The sequence below is a fragment of the Benincasa hispida genome, chromosome 10 (assembly GCF_027475165.1).
Source record: "Benincasa hispida cultivar pf3 chromosome 10, pf3_genome.v1.1, whole genome shotgun sequence".
In the NCBI taxonomy this organism is placed as follows: domain Eukaryota; kingdom Viridiplantae; phylum Streptophyta; class Magnoliopsida; order Cucurbitales; family Cucurbitaceae; genus Benincasa; species Benincasa hispida.
This window is the reverse complement of record NC_143487.1, coordinates 6830521-6851544: the sequence shown is the minus strand read 5'-3', so window position 1 is coordinate 6851544 and position 21024 is coordinate 6830521. Positions and strand designations below refer to the sequence as shown.

At 35.2% G+C, this 21024-nt stretch overlaps 1 protein-coding gene across 1 annotated transcript; it reads right to left on the bottom strand.

The window, feature by feature from the left end:
- Positions 1 to 19279: 19279 nt before the first annotated feature.
- LOC150033072 (uncharacterized) lies at positions 19280 to 19714 on the bottom strand. The gene has a single exon (XM_090306272.1). The coding sequence runs from the start codon at positions 19712 to 19714 to the stop codon at positions 19280 to 19282; it is 435 nt and encodes a 144-aa protein (XP_090162398.1).
- Positions 19715 to 21024: the final 1310 nt, after the last annotated feature.

The following is a 21024-nucleotide window of genomic DNA, read 5'->3' as shown; positions in this document are numbered from 1 at the left end:
CCCATTTGGTTACAAATTGAGTTCTTTTACAATCGATTGAATGGTAATGCTAAATCCATCCTTGATGCTACTGTGGGGGGATCACTCTTTGGAAAGAGTACTACTGAGGCCTATGCTATTTTGGAGGATATGACCACTACAAGTTACAATTGGCCAAGTGATAGGGATTGCACCGCCCAAATCGCCGAATTGTATGGTGTTGATGAGGTAAATGTCATTAAGGCTCAGTTGTCCACAATTACTAACACTTTGAATAAATTGGTTGTAAAAGGTCAAGCTTTGAATTCACCATCCATCGCATCCCAAGCAGCCATGCCAGCTGAATCTTAACAAATTTAGGAAACATAGTAGAGTGAGATGGTTAATTATGTTGAAAGAGGACATTATAGAGCCAACCAACAAATTCCTACTCACTATCATCATAGTTTAAGAAACCACGAGAGTTTTTCCTATGCAAGTAATAAGAATGTTTTGCAGGCACCCTCTAGTTTCTCTGGTGCAGGTTCATCAAATGTAGAGAGGAAATCTACTCTAGAAGAAGCAATGTTAGAATTTGTGAAAGAGTCTAGAACCACAACTTCGGAGAATACAGTGCACGCTTATGGGAAGGTAATTCAGAACATGAAGGTGCATCTTAGTCAAATTGCAACTTCTCTTTAGACAATGCGAAAAAGTAAATTCCCTAGTTGTCTTGAGAAGAATCCAAAAGAGGAATGTAAGGCACTGACATTGAGGAGTTGAAAAAAGTTGGCCACACGTTTGATAAATGATGACGACGACAAATCATTTGAACAAGAAGTGGAAAAGCTCAATGATGAACCTAGTGAAATACAAGAATCTGAGGAAGTTGCTAAGGAAGAGTTCCAAAGGATAAAGGTAAATGAACCAGAATCATCGTCAGGTAAGTCTTCTACTCTTATACCTTTTGTGCCTAATAACATTCCTTATCCTCAGAGGTTCTAAAAAAAGAAGTTAGATGAGCAATTTTCTAAGTTTTTAGGAATTTTTAAGAAGGTGCATATTAATATTCCGTTCTTAGAAACTTTAGAACAAATGCCTAATTATGTGAAATTTATGAAAGATATTCTATCAAAGAAGAATAGATTTAAGAAATATGAGACGATTGGTTTGACTGAAGAGTGCAGTGCTGTGCTGCAAAAAAAGTTACCACAAAAGCCCGAGGATCTAGGGAGTTTTACTATCCCTTGTACCATTGGTTCATTGATTGTTGCTAGAGCTTTATGTGATCTTAGTGCTTCCATTAATTTTGACACCTTTATCTATTTTTAGGAAGTTTGATGTTGGAGAATTGTAACCCATTATGATCTTTTTGCAGCTAGCTGATAGAACTCTGACATAGCCTAAAAGTATTGTTGAAGATGTTTTAGTTAAGGTTGAACGATTAACTTTTTCTCTAAACTTTGTTGTGTTGGACATGGAGAAGGATTCTGAAATTCAAATCATTTTGGGACGCTCATTCTTAGCCACTGGAAGAGCTATAATTAATGTCCAGAAAGGTGAATTAACTTTAAGGATGAATGATTAAGAGGCAGCTTTTGATATCTACAGGTGTTTAAAACACCATGATGAGGTTAGTTCTTGCAATATGATAGATGTGATCGATAGAACTGTTAAGGAGCATGCTAATGTCTTACTTGCTAGAAATTATTTAGAATGGAGCATTGTAGATTTTAGTTGTGATGATGTTGAAACATGTTTGGATGGCATTGCTTTGTATGCTAAATGGTTAGATAGTTCGCAAGTTTGTAGCAAAATATATAAGCCCATGCCTCTTGAGTCTTTGCATGCTATGAGTGAGATAGAGAAACCTGAGGTGAAGTTGAAGCAATTACCTACTTATCTGAAATATGCATTCTTAGATGATTTTTCTTCTTTTCCTGTTATTATTTATACTTATCTGAATGAACGTAAAGAAGAGAAATTATTGAGATGTTAAGGGAAAATAAATCTACTATTTGTTGGCCTATTAAGGATCTTAAAGGGAATAGTCCATCAACTTGTATGCATAGAATATTGATGCAAGAATCCTTTACGCCTTCAGCAGAACATCAAAGAAGACTAAATCCTGTCATGAAGGATGTGGTTAAAAAGGAGATTTTGAAACTTTTGAATGCAGGGATTATTTATGCTATTTTTTTACAGTTCTTGGGTGAGCCTTATGCAGGTTGTTCCTAAGAAAGGTGGTCCAATGGTGATCAAGAATGATAAAGATGAATTCATATCCACTAGATTAGTGACAAGATGGCATGTTTATGTAGATTATAGGAAGTTAAACAGGGCTACTAGAAAAGATCATTTTCCAATTCTTTTTATCGATCAAATGCTTGATAGGCTTGCAAGTTATTCTTACTATTGTTCTTATATGGATATTCAGAGTATAATTATATTGCTATCGCCCTTGAGGATTAGAAGAACACTACCTTCACATATCTCTATGGAACATTTGCTCATAAAAGGATGCTTTTTGGTTTATGTAATGCACCTACCACTTTTCAGAGATGTATGATGGCAATTTGTCAGGGGTTGATAGAGGAGATCATGGAAGTGTTTATGGATGACTTTTCTGTTTTTAGGTCTTTTGATTCTTGTCTTGCTAATTCTACTCTTGTTTTGCAAAGATGTCAAGAAGCCAATCTTGTGCTAAATTGGGGAAAATGCCACTTCATGGTGAAGGAGGGCATTATCTTGGGCCATAAAGTATCTTAAAATGGTTTTGAGATGGATAGGGGAAAATTTTATGCAATCGAACAATTGCCACCTCCCACAAATGTGAAGGGAGTTAGGAGCTTTCTAGGACATGCAGGATTCTACAAGAGATTTACCAGAGACTTTTCAAAAATCGTTAAAACCCTTGAGTAGTTGCTAGAAAAAGATGCCAAATTTGTTTTTGATGATGCATGTTTGAAAGCTTTTACTTATTTGAAAGAGAAATTGATTTCTGCTCCCGTCATTCTTGCGCCTATGTGGTCTGAGCCTTTTAAATTATGTTTGATGCTAGTGATTATGCATAAGGTACTGTCTTATGCGAACGTAAGGATAACATTTTTAAGGTGATATACTATGCTAGTAAAACTCTTGATAATACTCAAAAGAATTACACTACTACTAAAAAAAGAGTTGCTTGCTGTTGTGTTTACTTTTGATTAGTTCAGGCCTTACTTACTTAGTTCTAAGGTAACTATTCAAACCGACCATGTAGCTTTGAAATATTCATTCCTAAGAAAGATTCCAAACCTAGATTGATGAGATGGGTTTTGCTTTTGCAAGAATTTGATTTTGATATAAAAGATAGGAAAGGATGTGAAAAACTGGTTACAGATCACCTTTTAAGCTTGAGCTTGAGAATGAAAAACCTAGCTCATCTATTGTTGAGACTTTCCCTGAGGAATGTCCGTATCAGGTAGAGAATAGGTTGCCTTGATTTGCTGACATTGTTAATTATCTTACATGTAAGGTGTTGGCTCTTGATCAAACCACTCGGCAAAGGAAGAGATTTTTACACAATCAAATCTTACCACTAGGAGAACCCTTTTCTTTACAAGGTGTGTGCGATGGTCTCATAAGAAAGTGTGTTAATCAAGAGAAAGTTGTAAGCATCTTGATCTCTTGTCCTTTTTCACCCCATGGAGGTTATTTTGGACCAACTAGAAGTGCAACTAAGATGTTTCAATCAAGTTTTTATTGGCCTTCGCTTTTTAAAGATTGTTATACTTTTATCAAATCTTGTGATAGGTGCCAACGTACTAGCAATATCTCTAGACAACATGAGTTTCCTATGACCCCTATTTTAGAGGTGGAGCTTTTTTATGTCTAGGGTATTGACTTTATAGGGTCGTTTTCTTTGTCTTTAGAAGGCTATGTATATATATTGGTTGCAGTTTATTATGTGCATAATGGGTAGAAATCGTAGCTACTGTGAATAATGATGCCTGCAATGTTTTGAAATTTTTGTAGAAAACATTTTCACAAGGTTTGATACACCTAGGGATATCATAAGTGATGAGGCGTCTCACTTCTGAAACAAGTTGTTTGACTCTATGATGTCTAGATATGGTGTGAAACATAAGATTGCCACAATATACCATCCTCAAACTAACGATCTTGTTGAGGTCTCTAACAAGGAAATCAAACAAATTCTTAAAAAGATAGATCGAATTAACAAGAATGATTGGGCTCTCAAGCTGGATGATGCATTAAGGGCTTATGTACAGCTTTCAAGACTCAAATTGGTACTTCACTGTATAGATTGGTGCTTGGGAAGACTTATCACTTACTGGTGGAGTTAAAGAGTAAAGCTTATTGAGCCATCAAGAAGTTAAACTTTGATCAACAGAAGGTGGGAGAGAAGTGGTTATTGGAACTTGCTGAGTTGGAATATTTTCGTGATCAAACTTATGAGAATGCCAATTTGTACAAAGAAATAACTTCTAGATGACATGACAAGAAGATCCTTCACCATACATTTTATCCTAGACAAAAAGTTTTTCTTTTTAATTCACGTTTACATTTATTTCTAGGTAAACTCGAGACTAGTTGCTCAGAACCTTTTGTGGTGGTAAAAGCTTCACCTCATAGAGCTGTGGAAGTGCAAGGTGAAGATGGATCAAGACTCAAAGTCAATGGTCAAAGACTTAAGCATTATTGTGGTGATGAAGAAAGGAAGATCGAGAACATGGTTTTCAAAGAATGATCTTCTGCTCTATTCTTTTCTTGCATTGAAAGCAATGCAAACTTCTAAGTTTGTGGTGAGAGGTGTTCTTTGTAATTTTAAAATTTTTTATTGAGTTTTGGAAGGCTTTTGATTGGTTCTTTGTTCTGCGCTGTGATGTTGATTGTCCATGATGAGACTTAAATGTACATGTTGAATGACTCATTGTAGAAATAGGATAGTAATATCTTGAAGTTGATTTATCTATATCCATCTTTGAATATCTCATATTTTGAGCACACAGTCACTTCAATTTAGAAACGTTAACTAAAAGTAGAATCATGTTTAGTGTATTTTATTGTCACCACGAAAGGCCCCACCGGCTAGAGAATTGATGTGTATGATGGTTTGTAATGTTAGACTAAGAGGAAAAGAAAAGAAATATCATGATTTCCTTTGAAAAAAAAATTAGTATACACTCATGTGCTTAAAAGAAAGTTTTTTTTTTTTTATGATTTATATAAATTTGTAATGTGTATGCATGGATGGGGGTAGAAAGAGCTACCTTTGCTGTGATCAGTTCGAACATCTGGGAATTTTCTAGGTACGGTTCCCTGCAATGAATGAGTGAAATCTAGTGCCCCTAGGTAAAAGTATATTAGTTTGGGATCTGGGACTGTAATTACGACACCTTAGTGGACATATTTGAAGGAAATTAGACTTGAGGATTTCCATGAGCAGTAGAATGATCGTTCCAATTCTATTTGATATTGAACATACACAATTACAGTACAAAAAATGGAAACTAACAGGCCATGCACAACTAGAAATTACAGCATGCTTTAACATAATCAAGGGATAGCAAATACATACCTTTGAAGACTCATTCTTAAAACTCCCTCGATCACGAATGCTCGAATAATCTCTAAGACAACAATACACGAACGCTTGAACACAATGACCACAACACAGCATGATCAACAACAACCACCACATGAACAATGCGAACACACAATGAACGACCTCCAAAACCTCAAACTTAGTCTAGTTGAGTGAGGACACCACCACAATGGTTACCTTGGTATTCTCAGTGTGAGAATCTAAGAGTTGTGGGTCTGTATGGACTTGGTTAGAAGAGACTGGAGGAACAACAATCATGTAGACGATTGAGCAAGTGAGAGATAAGAAGTGTCTATCGTATAGACGAATGCTCAATCGTGTAGAAGAAGGCAGTCTATCGTATAGACAATGCACTGCGATCGTTTAGCTATGACCAGCTGAGTGAACTATCATTTAGTCTCTCTATTAGCTATCGTTTAGTGAAACAATTTCATTTGATAGTTTTTCCGTGAGTTTCTTTCCGAATTAAGCAACTCTCATTTTAGGAAAACATTTTTCCTTTTTATCTCACAATTACCATAAAACCACCAATAACCTCCCACTCAATTGGTTATTAGAGAAAAATAGATAATTATAAAATTATTAAAATTATTATGAATAAATATGATAGCCAACTTACCATATTATATCTATAACCTATAATTTTAATATTTCATCACATGAAACATATAAACCATAGTTCTTTTTCTATTTTATGGTACTTAATGTAAATCATATTTACATTAATCCTTCACTTGATGTATCTCATACATCACAACGATTATATCATATATAATCGAATTTTATCTTGTCAATTTGAACATTTCAAATCAACCCTAAGAACTGATTCTCAACTTGAATCCATTGAGTTACCAAGGGGACCTTATGGACCTGTAACTTAACGCTTCAACGGTACGTGAATAACTGACTAAACTCTTTAGTCATGGGATCCATCATCCGTTAACTGTCGGGCACTCCACTAAAGACCGACAGCTGTACTTTCCTTATTACAGACATATTTTGTGTCCATATCAACCAATCAACAGTGCGATAACCCTTCACAAATTGCTCATAAGTACAGCTGGGCCAATTTAACATTTTTCCCCTCTAGTTACATCTAACTCCATAAGTACCACTGATCCCTCTAATGAATATAAGTCATAGTCTTACTATGACTGAGTTCTCCCTTCCAAAGAGAAGTTGTGGCCATTATGTTCAAATCCTGAAATTAGCCTTTAATGGAGCAATATATCTACTTACCCCTGCTTTGGGGAAGGAGTAAATTCCATCTTGTGTATCTGAGTTCCCAGCTCCCAAATCAGAAAAATCCCCAAAAAGGTAGGCTTGTTGAGTTGGCAATCTGGCCACCCTCACCAATACTAATCAAAGAACCGCTCTCAAAGGCAGGAGTTCCCAAAAAACTCAGGATTGAGGTTATGTCACCTATGGTCATTTAGGTGAGATGTAAGTCTCAAGTATCAACGACGTTATATAAAGAAACTATTCATCTCGTGGTCTAGTCTTATACAAACTCTTTGTATAGGACACCCCCGCTCGATTGTCTCCACATGAATGGTCAGGATCAACCATTTGTAGTAGTTCACAACACTTGTAAACCTCTACAAAGTGAGCCGTATCCGTAGTGTCACAAGGATTAGGTATCCCTCCTTAATCTTTATACTACAGACCTGTTTAGGTTATCACTTAAGGCATGATCCACTTGTATATCTCATATACATGCTTAAGTTTACATACAATAACCATGTAGCTTTGTTTATTGGATATGAGTAAATACAAAATAAAACAACTCTTATTTTATTCATAACAATGTGTACAGTTTACAAACTACGAGACTCCAGGAGAATTAGGACACCAATTCTAACAATATTACCTTTTTGAAATGTGTGGATGCTTGATGATTAGTCTATGAGCCAAAGTCGGGGGAATGCTAGAGAAGCTTTCTTGAACCTAACTTTTGTTTCTATGTTTTGAATTGTATGTGGCTTGCACAAACGCACATGAGAGATGATTAGATTTGGCCAAGGACGAACATAATGATACACTTGCTTGAATGTTTTTGCTAGAGTTTTCAATTAGTTATTCTCTGATGCATGAATCACTAGCACACTTATTTAGAACTTTCTATTTTCTTGCTTCTTCTTTGCTCGAGACTAGCAAAATCTTAAGTTTGAGGCAATGAAACACATACAAAATTTGTGTTATTTTCCTTAGATTTATTATGGGTTTTAATATGTTTTTATAAGATTTGATGTATTGCTAGTAATTTTTAGGTTTTATGTTCGAGAATAGAATTCCACTCAAAAAGAGCCAAAAGTGATCAAATTATACCTAAAGAAGTCAAAATCGAGCAATGGATCAAAACGAGAGAAGAAAAGAAGGAAGAAAACATGAAGATTAGAAGATTTACCGACTGTCATCTTTTATCTGTCATTAAAAGGATAGTGTAATGTGTAGGGTAGCTATGCAGCTCTGTTATGCTGAAAGGTAGTAGCTACCCTAAATGGAACGTCGCTACGCAAGGACGTAACGTTCCTACGCTACAACTTGAGACGGAAGAGGCCACGTGCATTTGAGACAGTGTAACAAGGAGCGTGGTTACGCTAAACTCATTACGTTTGAAGGCAGAAGTTGTGTTAAGGAAGCAGTGCCGCTACGCTACAATGAGTGTAGCCTTATGCTACATCAACAAAAAGCCAGAGTTGCTACACTGCAGCAGAGCGTTGTGACGCTTCCTTTCTATAATTAAAAAAATATGCGATTTTTTGAAAGATTGTATGCCCTAATTTTGTATATCTATATATTTGGACATCTCCAAATACTCAAAAAACTAAAAAATTCTAACCCAAATTCAGACCTAAAGGAGTGAGTTCTCACCTCAAAAAAGGTAGAGTGTGAAAGAATTATTGTGGAGACCGTTCAACTTTTCGATGTGCTGATGAAGAGAAGAGTGGTGATTTCTACCAAAAGAGGAGCATCTCAGACGAGATTTTCTCTAGTTCTTTACTTTTCCTTACTTGGATGTTGTCAATTTTGTATGTGAATATATTTTTTGAGAACTATCAGTGATTAGACTCTTTTGTTTTAGGATGTGGATGGATTTACTTATGGATTTAGTTTAATATATAGAGATTTCATGGTATTATGGAACTCGTTATCTTTTAATGTTATTGTTGTTAGGTTGTATGTCCTTCAACTCGCAGTTTGTAATATGAAACATGTTCTATTTGCAATAAAAATATTGTTGAGGTTTATTCAATAAAACTATTATTGAATATGTAAATTGCACTTGTAAAGCCTAAATCCAATAACTAAGATCCATGGCTATTACATGAATACTTAGACATTATGTAGAGACATAAGAATGGATCAAGTTCTAGTAAATAGCCAAAACGGTCTATGGGATATGAATAAGGTTGGGTACTTTATTCTGGTAACGCTATTGGACGTGGCCCACTTTGTATTTAGTACAAACGATATGATCCTGAATCATTCATGTGGAAACATGCGAGTGGGGGCGTCCTATGCAATAAGTTAAGAAACAAGTCACTCTTACTTTATAACGTTGTTTACTGTTTAAGATTGGCTATTTCAATACGATGACCTAGGTAACTTGACCTTAATCCTAAGCTAACTATGAACTTCTGTTTATTCGGGATAATTCTTAGATTTGCATAGGTGAAGGTTGGCTCAATAGCACCGCAATAAGTCTCCCATTTCAGAGGTAAGATCAGGTAGATAGTTAGGGACATAGCATGCAAGATGAAACTCACTCCTACCCGTTATTAAGGATAGTAGAGAGATTGTTCTCTTAAGTACTGATTCCAAGTCTTGAACAAGGGGCCCCTCCCTTTCATTGACCTGAGAGAGACTCGGTTTAGTGATTGGATCACAAATCAATTGTTTATTAGAGGATCAGTGGGACTTAAGAAACAAGATGTAATCTCTTGGGGTAAAACTGTTGGGTTTTATGTCCTAAAATTCGTGGTTTGTAAATATTAGAACTTATTCTAAGAATTCGATAAAGTTGTTGTTGAATATATTGTTTTTTAGAAATCCAATAAACCGAAGTCCCTTAACTATTAAATGAGTACTTGAACTTTATGTATAGACATACAAGTGGATCAAGTTCGAGTAAATAGTCAAAATGATCTATAGTATATGAATAAAATTGGGTACCTTATTATGGTAACACTATTGGATATGGCCTACTATGTAGTTGTTACAACGTGTTGTAAAGTGCTACATACGAAGTGATCCTAATTCGTGCATGTTGAGACATGAGGAGTGTGGGTATCATGTGCAAATGAGTTTTGTGTAAGATTGGACCACAAAACCTGTTAATGCTATTTACTGTTTAAGACTGATTATTTCAAAGTGATGACCTAGGTAACTATGAACTCCTGTTTTTTCGGGATTATCCTTTGATCTGCAAACGGTGAGAATAAACCAATTGCCTCTACTCAATAAGCTTACCATTTTGGGGATAAGACCGAATGAATAGCTGGGAACATAAGGTACAAGAGGGAATTCACTCTTACCCAATTAGGGTTAGTAGAAAGGTTGTTCCCTTCAAATGCTGATTCTGGGTCTTGAACAAGAGGCCTCACCCTCTCATTGGCCTGAGAGGGATTCGATTTTTTGATTGGATCACAAATCAATTGTTCATTAGGAGATCAGTGGAACTTAAGGAACAAGAGGTAATTTCGGGGGTAAAACAGAGATTCGAACCAGCCGTTATTACGAGGAACCTGTGAAGGGTTAACTTACTAATCATGGTTATATCGAGTGGACATAATATATCTATAGTGAGGGGAGTTCAGTTATGGACTTTAGTGGAATCACCCATTAGTTAACGAATAAGGGTTAGATCAGACTAATGAGTTTAGCCGATTAATCTCGGATTGTTGGAGCCCATGATCTGTAGGTCCGCGAGGTCCCCTTACTGACTCGTAAATGGATAAGCTTTAGGGTAGCTTGAGAAATTAATTTGAAACGTTCAAATTAAACGGAACAAGAGAATAACTATTTAAATATGATATAAATATATAAAGATGATTATCGTGCAAAAATTAATTTAATATTTGATATTAAATTAATTTATGAAATTAATTTAAGAAAAACATTTTTTGAATTAAAATGGTTTTAAAACATTTTATGTTTTAAAAAGAAAAATAGAAAAACGTTTTGTATGGTTGCACAAAATGGAAAATGAGTTTTCTCCATTACCATCATCTTTATACTCACACAAAAACCATTATCTTCTACTTTGATTCTCTAAACATGAGCTACAAGCCATGCACTCCATCTCTTTGCATGTTCATCTAAATATATAAAGAAGATTGGAGCTTATGGAGAAAAGGAAAAATACAGAATTTTGAGAGAATTTTCCGAAGAAGAAACTGTCTTCTTCAGTCAGGCTACTGTGAGATCTTTTTGTTTCTTCACATCTTCAAGTTGTTCTTGAGTCCCACAACTCTGCCTAAAGCTCTAAGAGCATAGTAAGGAAGGCTTTGAGATGGTTTATGTTGATATCAAGTGAAGACAACAGCTGAACAGACGTTTTTTTGGAGAGTTCATCAAAGGTATGTTCTGAAAACCCATTTCTTAAGAAGAGCATGCTTTAGTTTTTGCCAAAATTAATGAATTAAAATGCTTATGGATCCTTGATACTTCTGCTGCATGTTGTTTAACTCTTACAAAAACAGCTATTGACCCAACCGTTTATGACGAACAACTTATGAAGGGTTAACTTACTAATCATAGTTATAACGAATGGACACAATTATATCTACAGTGAAAGTGCAACTACTGGGCTTTAGTGAAGTGACCCAGTAGTTAACGAATATTGATTAGTTCGGTTTAAAGAGTTTAGACGATTAATCTCAGATCGTTGGAGCCCATGATCTGTAGGTCCATTAGGTCCCTCTACTAACTCACAAATGGAATAAACCTTAAAATAGAGTGATGAGTTTAATTTGAAACGTTCAAATTCGAATTAAGGGAATTAGTAATTATATGCAACATAATTACACGTTTAATTATTGAATTAAACGAAATTGGAGAATTTGATAATATTTAAATATGATTTAAATATTAATTTCATGAATAGGGATTCATGGTAGTGAAATTGATGTTTAATTTCATATTTGATATCAAATTAACAAGAGTTATTTAAATTATTTAATTAATTAAATCAATAAAATTGAAAATTGAAAATTTGAATTTTGTGAAAATTTATATTTAGAAAATCAATTTTTTTTTAATTTAATTTTTTGAAAATTTGATTAAAATTGAATTTTAATAGAAATTCAATAATTGATTTAAAAAAAAATTAAAATAGTGGGTTTTTCCAACTTGACTCATCTTCCACTCAAAATTGATCAAGGTGGAACTATCAATTTCATTTACAATCTGATTTCATGAAGAGATAGAAAAAAATGTGAGGTTTTTGGGTTGAGAGGATGAGCCATGTAACTGATTTTTCTTTTTTGAGAAAAGAAGAAGAGTTCTTCATTCTCTAGTTGAAGAACCAAGAAAAATCTCTATATTTTTCCCTCAATTCAGTTCATTTTGAGGCCCACAAATCAATCTAAGGTCCAAGAGAATAGTAGGAAAGATCTATTGGTGGTCCACACCTTGTTGCTGAGGAGATTGAAGTTGAAATTTGAAGAATTTTGAAGTCTTCAAAGGTAATTTCTGAAACCTTCTTTGTATTCAATAAGCATGTTGTATTAATTACTAAAATTGATGAATTAGAGTGCTTATTGATCCTGATTTCTTCTGCTAATTGTATGCTAAGTCCATCAATTGTTATTAATTTATATTGAATAGCCATTAATGAATGTTAGATTAAATGTCAATACAATAGGTTGCATGTTTAATCGAACTTATAACATTAAATTGCTATTAACCTATCACGTGCGTAGTTAGGGGGATAGTAAACCTTGTTGACAACAATGTTTAATGTCATGAGTCTTAATTTCATATCACGATGTTAGTTATCACTTAGGATTGCATGAGAAAGAGTTGTTTTCGGAAGATAATAATTCAGACTTTAGTTTCTAGACTTAGGTAAATTGTTTTACATAATTCCATGACTAATCTAAATATCATCTAATGAAGTTTGCAATGAAATCAACACCCCTTACTCTGAAATTTACATTCTATTTTTCTCATTATTTAGTTTTCTTGCAACTAAATAAAAACTTACTCAAATCTATTTTCCAATTCCTTAGCTAAACTCGACACGATTTTAAATAGATAAGTAGCGACTGTTCGTTGATCTATGAGGACGATACTCTGCCTTTCATGTCATTTTAATTACTTTTGTCTAAAGGAAAATCTACCAGTAACATTCAATATGCCGAAGAGATTTGTATCTTAAGCACTCTAATTATATTAATTTTAGTAAATAAGCATGCAAGGTCATATATAGCAAAATTAGGCTTAAAATGTACAACTTTTGTAGAAATCCAGAAATATTGCAATCCTTTTTTTGTTTTCTAATCATGAATGGTTCGTAGATAACCACAAAAGTCTTCCCCTCTATTCTCCGGCCTTGGAATAGATTTTGGGATCCAAATTGTGAAGAAAATGAAGGAAATTTTGGGATTGAAGAGATTTTGGTGTGAGAATTTGAAAGAACAAAATTCTTTTGAAAAATAAATTTGCATGAGTTTTTTCCTCCACCAATTTTCTTCTATTTATAGTGTAATTACATGCAAAGACACTTGATTTCAAGTTGACACTTAATTTTGCATGCATTAAGTGGAATTTAAGGTGTTTTAGTAAGGGAAAAAAGTGGAATAAATCCATTCCCTATGAATTTGGGATAATTCCACTCACTTGAAAAATTCATTTCATCTTTTGAATTTCAAAAAACTCAATTTAAATAAATTTTAATTTTAAATAAAAATTAATTCAAATAATTATTTTTAAATAAAATCCATTTCTTTAAACTAATTTTAAGTAAAATTAATTCTAATAATTAATTTTAAATAATTAATTAAACTATTTAATTAATAAAATTAATTTAATATCAAATATTAAAGTAATAAAATATCATTCCCGAACGTGAATTCCCATTCACATATATAATTTTTAAATCAAATTTAAATCATTAAAACTTTCCAATTTCCTTTAATTCAACAATTAAACTATAAAATTGTGTTAATTATCCCATATATAATTAACGATTATTCCCGAATCGAATTTGAACATTTCAAATTCTCTCATCACACTGTCCTGTTCAAATTCTCTCATCACACTGTCCTGTTCAAATTCTCTCATCACATTGTCCTAAAGTTTAGCCCGATATGAGCTAGCAGGGGATCTAATGGACCTACAGATCATGAGCTCTAATGGTTCAAGATTAATCAGCTAAACTCTTTAACCTAATTAACCAACATTCGTTAACTTCCGGGACACTCCACTAAAGCTTAGTAGTTGCACTCTCCTAATTGTAGATATATTTCTGTCCACATGATTTAACCATGATTAGTAAGTCAAACCTTCACAGGTTGTTCGTAATTACTATTTAGTCAAAATTACATTTTTACCCCTGTAATTACATATTATTCCTTAAGTTCCACTAATCCTGTAATGAACAATTGGTTTGTGGTCCAACCAATAAACTGAGTCCCTCTTGGGCCAATGAGAGAGCGAGACCCCTTATTTAAGACCTGAAGTCAGTACTCTTTAAAGAACAACCTATCTACTATCTTTAGAATCATGTAAAAGTGAATTCCATCTTGCAGGACTATGTCCCCAACTATCTACCTGGTCTTACCCCTAAAACGGAAGGCATATTAAGCTGGCGATGTTGAGCCACTCTCACTGATGTGTGAATGCAAGCATATGTATCAAATTAATAAATACCAAAGTAGGGTATCGTCCTCAAGGACCGACATGAGCAATTATTCCTTAGCTTAGTTATCACAATTCTTTATCAATTTTATCCGGGCAACCAAAAGAGGATTTTTATCGATGACTAAAAAGAACAAAAATTCAATCACACATAAATACCATTCAGATCGAACTTATCCTAGGTGTTATTTCATTTACAGAGTACAATGAGTAATGACATGCAATTGATTGCGATTGATAGATTGAGGCTAGAAGTTCTAAAATCAGGAAATCCTCTCTCGAGCTCAAACCTTCCTAATAACTAACCATCGACCCGAATCTCTTCTATTGCTTGATTAGTTATAGCATTAAGACCCTTCAATCGCACCCCTTATTATTCTAAATTCATTCTCATGCAATTTCGAATAACAATCTAAATTATTGGGTCCAGCGAATTAAACTCTCTTTAAGTGCATTACAAGCCGCCATAGATGCAATCGATGGTTGAGTACTTGTGGACAGATTATTAATGGCATTATTCAAAGTAGCCATCTGTGCCTTTAAAGCATTTACCTTGTCGAGTTCATAAATCCTAGCCACTCTAGATGGAGATCGTTTTCAGGGTCAATTATAGCTCATGGTAGCCATGTCTTCCAATAATACCTGAGTAGCATCAACAGTTTTTGCAAAAATTGAGCCACCTATAGTAGCATCCTGTTGGGGTTGATGCCTTAAATCTTATAGGTTCCTATAGTTTGTAAACTTTGTATGAACAAACTCTTATGTGATTATAATATATGATATTTTTATTCACTTTATCTATAAAATATGTGATATTTTAGTTGCATTAACCACAAACCAATAAACTAACCTCCAAGGTTATCTTTGTAACTTAAACATATATGTGGAGACATACAGGTGGATCATGTTTAGTGATAACCTAAATAGTCTGTAGTATATGGATAAGACTGGGTACCTTATCCTGGTGACACTACGCGTATGACCTGCTTTGTAGGTGTTACAATTGTTGTAAAGTGCTACAAATGATCTGATTCTGACCATTCATGTATTAGATATGCGAATGAGGATATTCTATACAAAGGAGTTTGTATAAGACTGGACCACGAAATGTATAGTCTCATTATATAACGTCATTTATAATAGAAACTTTCATTTCACTAGGATGACCAAAGGTAACATGACCTGAATCCTGAGTGAGTTGTGAACTTTTGCCTATGAGGGCGGTCCTTTGATTTGTATGGGTGAGAATGGCCAGATCGCCGACTAACAAGTCTACCATTTTGAAGATTCGTCTGATTGGAGAGCTGGGAACACAGCTACACAAGATGGAATTCACTCCTTCCTCGAAGCAGGGGTGATGACGGGAAATTAGACTTCCATTACTCGACAACTAAAATCCCTTGGACGCAATATGCGATGCATGTTCTTAAGGTATGCGTTGATAGTCATGTATCGATGGTCATGCGTTGGAATGAATATGCGTTATCAAATGTATACGAGGACCATGTGTCCTGTCACAAGTTTTCTTGTGCTCAGCCAAGTATAACGCGAACGCAAGTTCCTCGGGTGATCCGAGGTCGAACACAGGTACTTGTAGCTAGGTGAATGCGGTAATGTGCATGCGGTGGTTTAAATAAAAGAATGATGGAGGGGTTTCTACAGTAACACTACTCCTACTCCTAACTAACAGACAACAAAATGAGAACATGAATGAGAGATAACAACACGACAACTCTTGACATGAAACATATGGATGGGAAAATAGATAAAATGCGGAGATGTTTTCATTGCAACCTTTAAAAGTGACCGCAAGGGCAACCTTAGTCAACGCAAGTCATGCGATCATGCTACACATACTTGAGCCTAAATCTAGGACGTATGCGGTGGGTATGCATAAGTGTCGAGATGACTGCATACAACCACCATATCCTACTTCCTGGACGCATGCAATATCCTTTCCGTAGGGTGCATACGTTATGTGATAACACACGAAGCTTATTCTTAAGTTCCCCATTCTTGCTTATGCATTCCAATCCGCTCTCCCGAGTCTTAGATTTGGATTTAGACTACTCTTCCAAGTATGTCTAAGTGATGAATGATGCGCTCATAAGACAAGGTAATTGCATAAACTTGGTTGAAGCAAGATTATTCCTATCTCTAGTGAACAATGCATACATTGCTTAATACGACCAACCAATTACCCTCTTGGGCAGTTGGTTGTTGCTGACTTTACTCATAGACAAACATTGCGTTGGCCTATAAACAGGCATTGCTATAGCTTCACACTAAACAGATAAGGTTTTCTCACATACTCACGCAACTCACACCTTCCAGTGGTTTGCTACATGCTTCATATCCCTAATCCACATGACTAAGTATGCAATACTCTAGCAATCTCACTAAGTGATGCAATGAAGTTAAAGATGCTAGGTAAAGGAGATGAAGATGGAGTCGAAGGAAATACAATAATGCATTGAACATAAAATGTATTAATTCCTTAATCACAAATTGTATACAATACAATATAAGAAAAGAAAGGAAAATGAAATGACTGGCTAGAAGAAAATACTTGCTTCCAGCGGATATGCGTCAAGGCTGCCGGTGGTGCCATAGATGTGCGGTAGAGCTGACTCTCTCGAGATCTAGCTCTGGTCGTCATGCAGAATGGATGGAGGAGGTGAAGAACTCTCAAGCTTCTTCTCACGCATTTGTCTGGATCACAAGGATCCACCCTAGGTGAACCTCATGTGAAAACCTTGGATAAAATGAAGTTCTGCTCATCGCCTTCTTTATATAGAGCTTGGATCGCCGACAACATTAATGGACTGCTCTGATTCTGACATTCGGCGCGTTAGTCCTTTCTGAATCTCTACTGCCAACGATGTGTTAGATGGGATGCCAACATCATATTTTGATTTTCCCGAGGTAGATGCGTTGATACATTCATTCCACCCACCTTATGTTGATCCCTCTATTATGCGTTATTGTGTAGCCGCAATCGTGTAATGACCGCATTCGCTTAATACCGTAACTCTACATGATGACCGCAATCGTTTGACGATCACAACTCCTATACGATGGACGCATACGGCTGATTACCGCAACATCCATGCGTTGATCGAACGCATTCGCCTTTGCGATGGAGAGTTTCTCTGCATGCGGTCGTCTACGCGGTGGTCCGATTTCTGCATTTGCGTCCACTTCCTGCGTTAGCTACAAAAATAGACAATTGAACGCATAATAACGGGTTAGCTGAGATTCTTAATGTTGAACGCCGCAAGCTCAATTTCTTATGAATTCCTAATGTAATTGCCGCATATTCTGCTTAACAGTCCTCATAATTCTAAGTAAAAGGCCTAAGATGACACGCATTTCTGCATGTCATCAAGGGGAAAGTAGATAAATTGCTCTCTTAAGAGCTGATTCCGGGTCTTGAACAATGTGACCCACACCCTCTCCTGGCTCGAGAGGGTTTAGTCATAGTAGGACTATGATCAATTGTTCATTAGAGGAATCAGTGGTACTTAAGGAGTTAAATGTAACTACAGGGATAAAACGGTCATTTGGCTCAGCTATACTTACGAGCAATTTGTAAAGGGTCATCATACTATTGATTAGTTATATCCAATGGACAAAGGAATATATATGTAGTGCGAAGAGTGCAACTATCGATCTTTAGTGGAGTGCCCGACAGTTAATGGATGGTGGATAATGTAATTAAAGAGTTTAATTAATTATTCATGTACAGTTGGAGCTTCAAGTTACAGGTCCATAAGGTCCCCTTGGTAGCTCAAAATGATTTAGTTGAGAATAAGTTTTTGGGTTAATTTGAATTGTTCAAATTAATAAGACGGATTTAATTATATGTGATAGAATTAAATTATCTCAATTATATATGATATAATTGTCATAATGTATTTGATACATTATAGTTTAACTGGAGGAAACAAATATTGGAATGAGATTCAAATATATTTTCTATGAACGTGATTCATAGTTGTTAAATTTAATATAAATATGATTTATGTTAATTGTCATAAAATAGAGAAAAGAAACTATAGTTTATGTTGTATGTGATCCAATATTAAAACTATGGGTTGTATGTTACATTTGATATAACATATAGTTTAATATAAATATAATATGATAAGTTAGTTATCATATTTATTTATATTATTTTATTATTATTTGAACAATAACTTCCCTCTTTTCTCTCCAACCACCGTAGTGGGTGGTTATCGTTTTTATGGCAAAAGGAATAAAAGAAAATTGTTTTATCTTCTTTCTCAACAACTTGTACATTGCTTTTGCTGAACGATTGAGACTTTGCAGAAATGTTCTATGTGTTTCCTCAATCTTCTTCCTCCAAACTCAAACAATCCCTCCTAACCAAAATAGTCAGAGCCCACCACTCTTGGGTTCTCACCTTGAGAATATCAAAGGCTCATCATGGTTGTGTCTCCATTTGGTTCAAGAAGTTCTTGAAGAAAGTCTTCAAGAGGTTGCTGTGTTCAAGGCTCGTGATTATTCGAGGGATATGAAAAGAGAGGTTCTTCAAAGGTAATGTATCTTGAACCCTCTTTTCTTGTATCAAGCATGCTGTGATTTATTTTGAATGCATATCTTGTATGTTTACTGTAAATTTAGTTTTCAATAATTAATGGAATTTGGACAATCCGCTTCTGTTCAAGGACCTTCTTAAAAAACGAGATCCTTCACATCCAAGATGGATTTCGTTGTACTGGTCAACCCATTGTAGAACAACTGGATTTGTAACTAGTGAGGATATCTATGCTGGGGACACTTCCGCAACAATTCCTTATAGCACTCCCACGCCTCAAATAACTACTTGTCCTCTCTCTGTCTGAATATGCCAATTTCTGTTCTTAGTCTAGTCGTTTTTGCAGGAGGGAAGAATTTGTTCAGAAAGCCTTGGGTCAACACATCCCTTATGGTTATACTTCCCGTTGCAAGTGATTCCAACTGATCTTTCGCCTTATTATGCATAGAAAAAGGACACAATCTCAATCGAATAGCATCAGAAGAGACTTCGTTTATATTTACCGTCCTGCTAATTTTCAGGAAAGAGTGGATATGCTTATGCAGATCTTCATGTGGAGTTCCCTTGAATGTGAGGTCTCGTGCCACCTGAATTAAAATCGATTTTATCTCAAAATTATTGGCATTAATTGGGACTTCAGCAATGCCCATTTGAGTTGTAGAGATAGCTAGTTGAAAATAGTCTCTAATAATTCTAACAGCTCCCCCTTGGTCTCCCATGGTGTCGAACTCAACTCTTTTGTTCCTTCTTATTCTTCTCAAAGTCCGTTCAAGTTCTGGATCACAAGGAACAAGTTCAACCTCTTGACTTCTTTACATACATAGGATTCTATAACAACTACAAAATAAATAAATAAATAAATAAATAAAACCACCCAATTTAATATCAACTCAGTCATTAGCAATATTAAGCTTGGGAAAAAAAATTTCTTATCCATCCTCGACAACGGCGCCAAAAACTTGATGTGTGAACGCAAGCGTACATATCGAAGTAATAAATCCCAAAATAGGGTATCGCTTTTAGGGACTGGCATGAGCAATTATTCCTCAGCTTAGCTATCGCAGTTCTTTGTCAATTTTATCCAAGCAACCAAAAGAGGATTTTTATCGATGACTAAAAAGAACAAAAATTCAATCACACACAAATACAATTCAAATCGAACTTATCCAGGGTGTTGTTTCACTTAGGGAGTACAATGAGTAATGTCATGCAATTGATTGAGATCGATGGACTGAGGCTAGAAGTTATAAGATCATGAAATCCTATCTAAAGCTCAAACCTTCCTAGTAACTAACCATCAACATGAATCTCTTCTATCGCTTGATTAGTTACAACATTATGACCCTTTAATCGCACCCCTTATTATTCTAAATTCATTCTCATGCAATTTCGAATAACAATCCAAATTATTGGTTCCAGCGAATTAAATTCTCTCTCGAGACATCTAATTAACTTAAGTTCATTCAATCAATGGTCAGTTAATCAAAAGAATTAGACACAAACAATCTAGAATCAATTGTAAATTTAAATACTCAAAGCAACATCCTTAAAATCCACAAACACCCTAGAAACAGAGTTTAGTCACGCATGATTCTAACAACAATCCAACAAATAATCAGTCATCATGGAAAAACAATAATATAAGCGTAGAATACCGATCTCCCCTCAATTGGACCTAATCCCAATCACGATCTCCTTGACTCTTGCCACGAATCTTGGATTGATCTTTAATAAAACACACGTTCTTGATCAATTCTTCCCGTCTCAATCAGCCCCAAAACACTCTCAGATCAACCCTCAATCAAAATCTTGAGTCTTTAGCCGAAACGGTTCGAAATCGCTCTGATTTACCTCTGTACAGACTTGAATTTTTGTGGAAAACTCCCTAAAATTCCTTTTTTCAAACCTGACGGCGCAATAAATTACTTATAATGCCCTCGTAGAGTTGCAACGTTGGCATCAAGCCAGCTGCACGTAGAAGTTGTAGCGTTGCAATGTCGTCCTATTTCAAATGTTCTTAGGTCTGCAG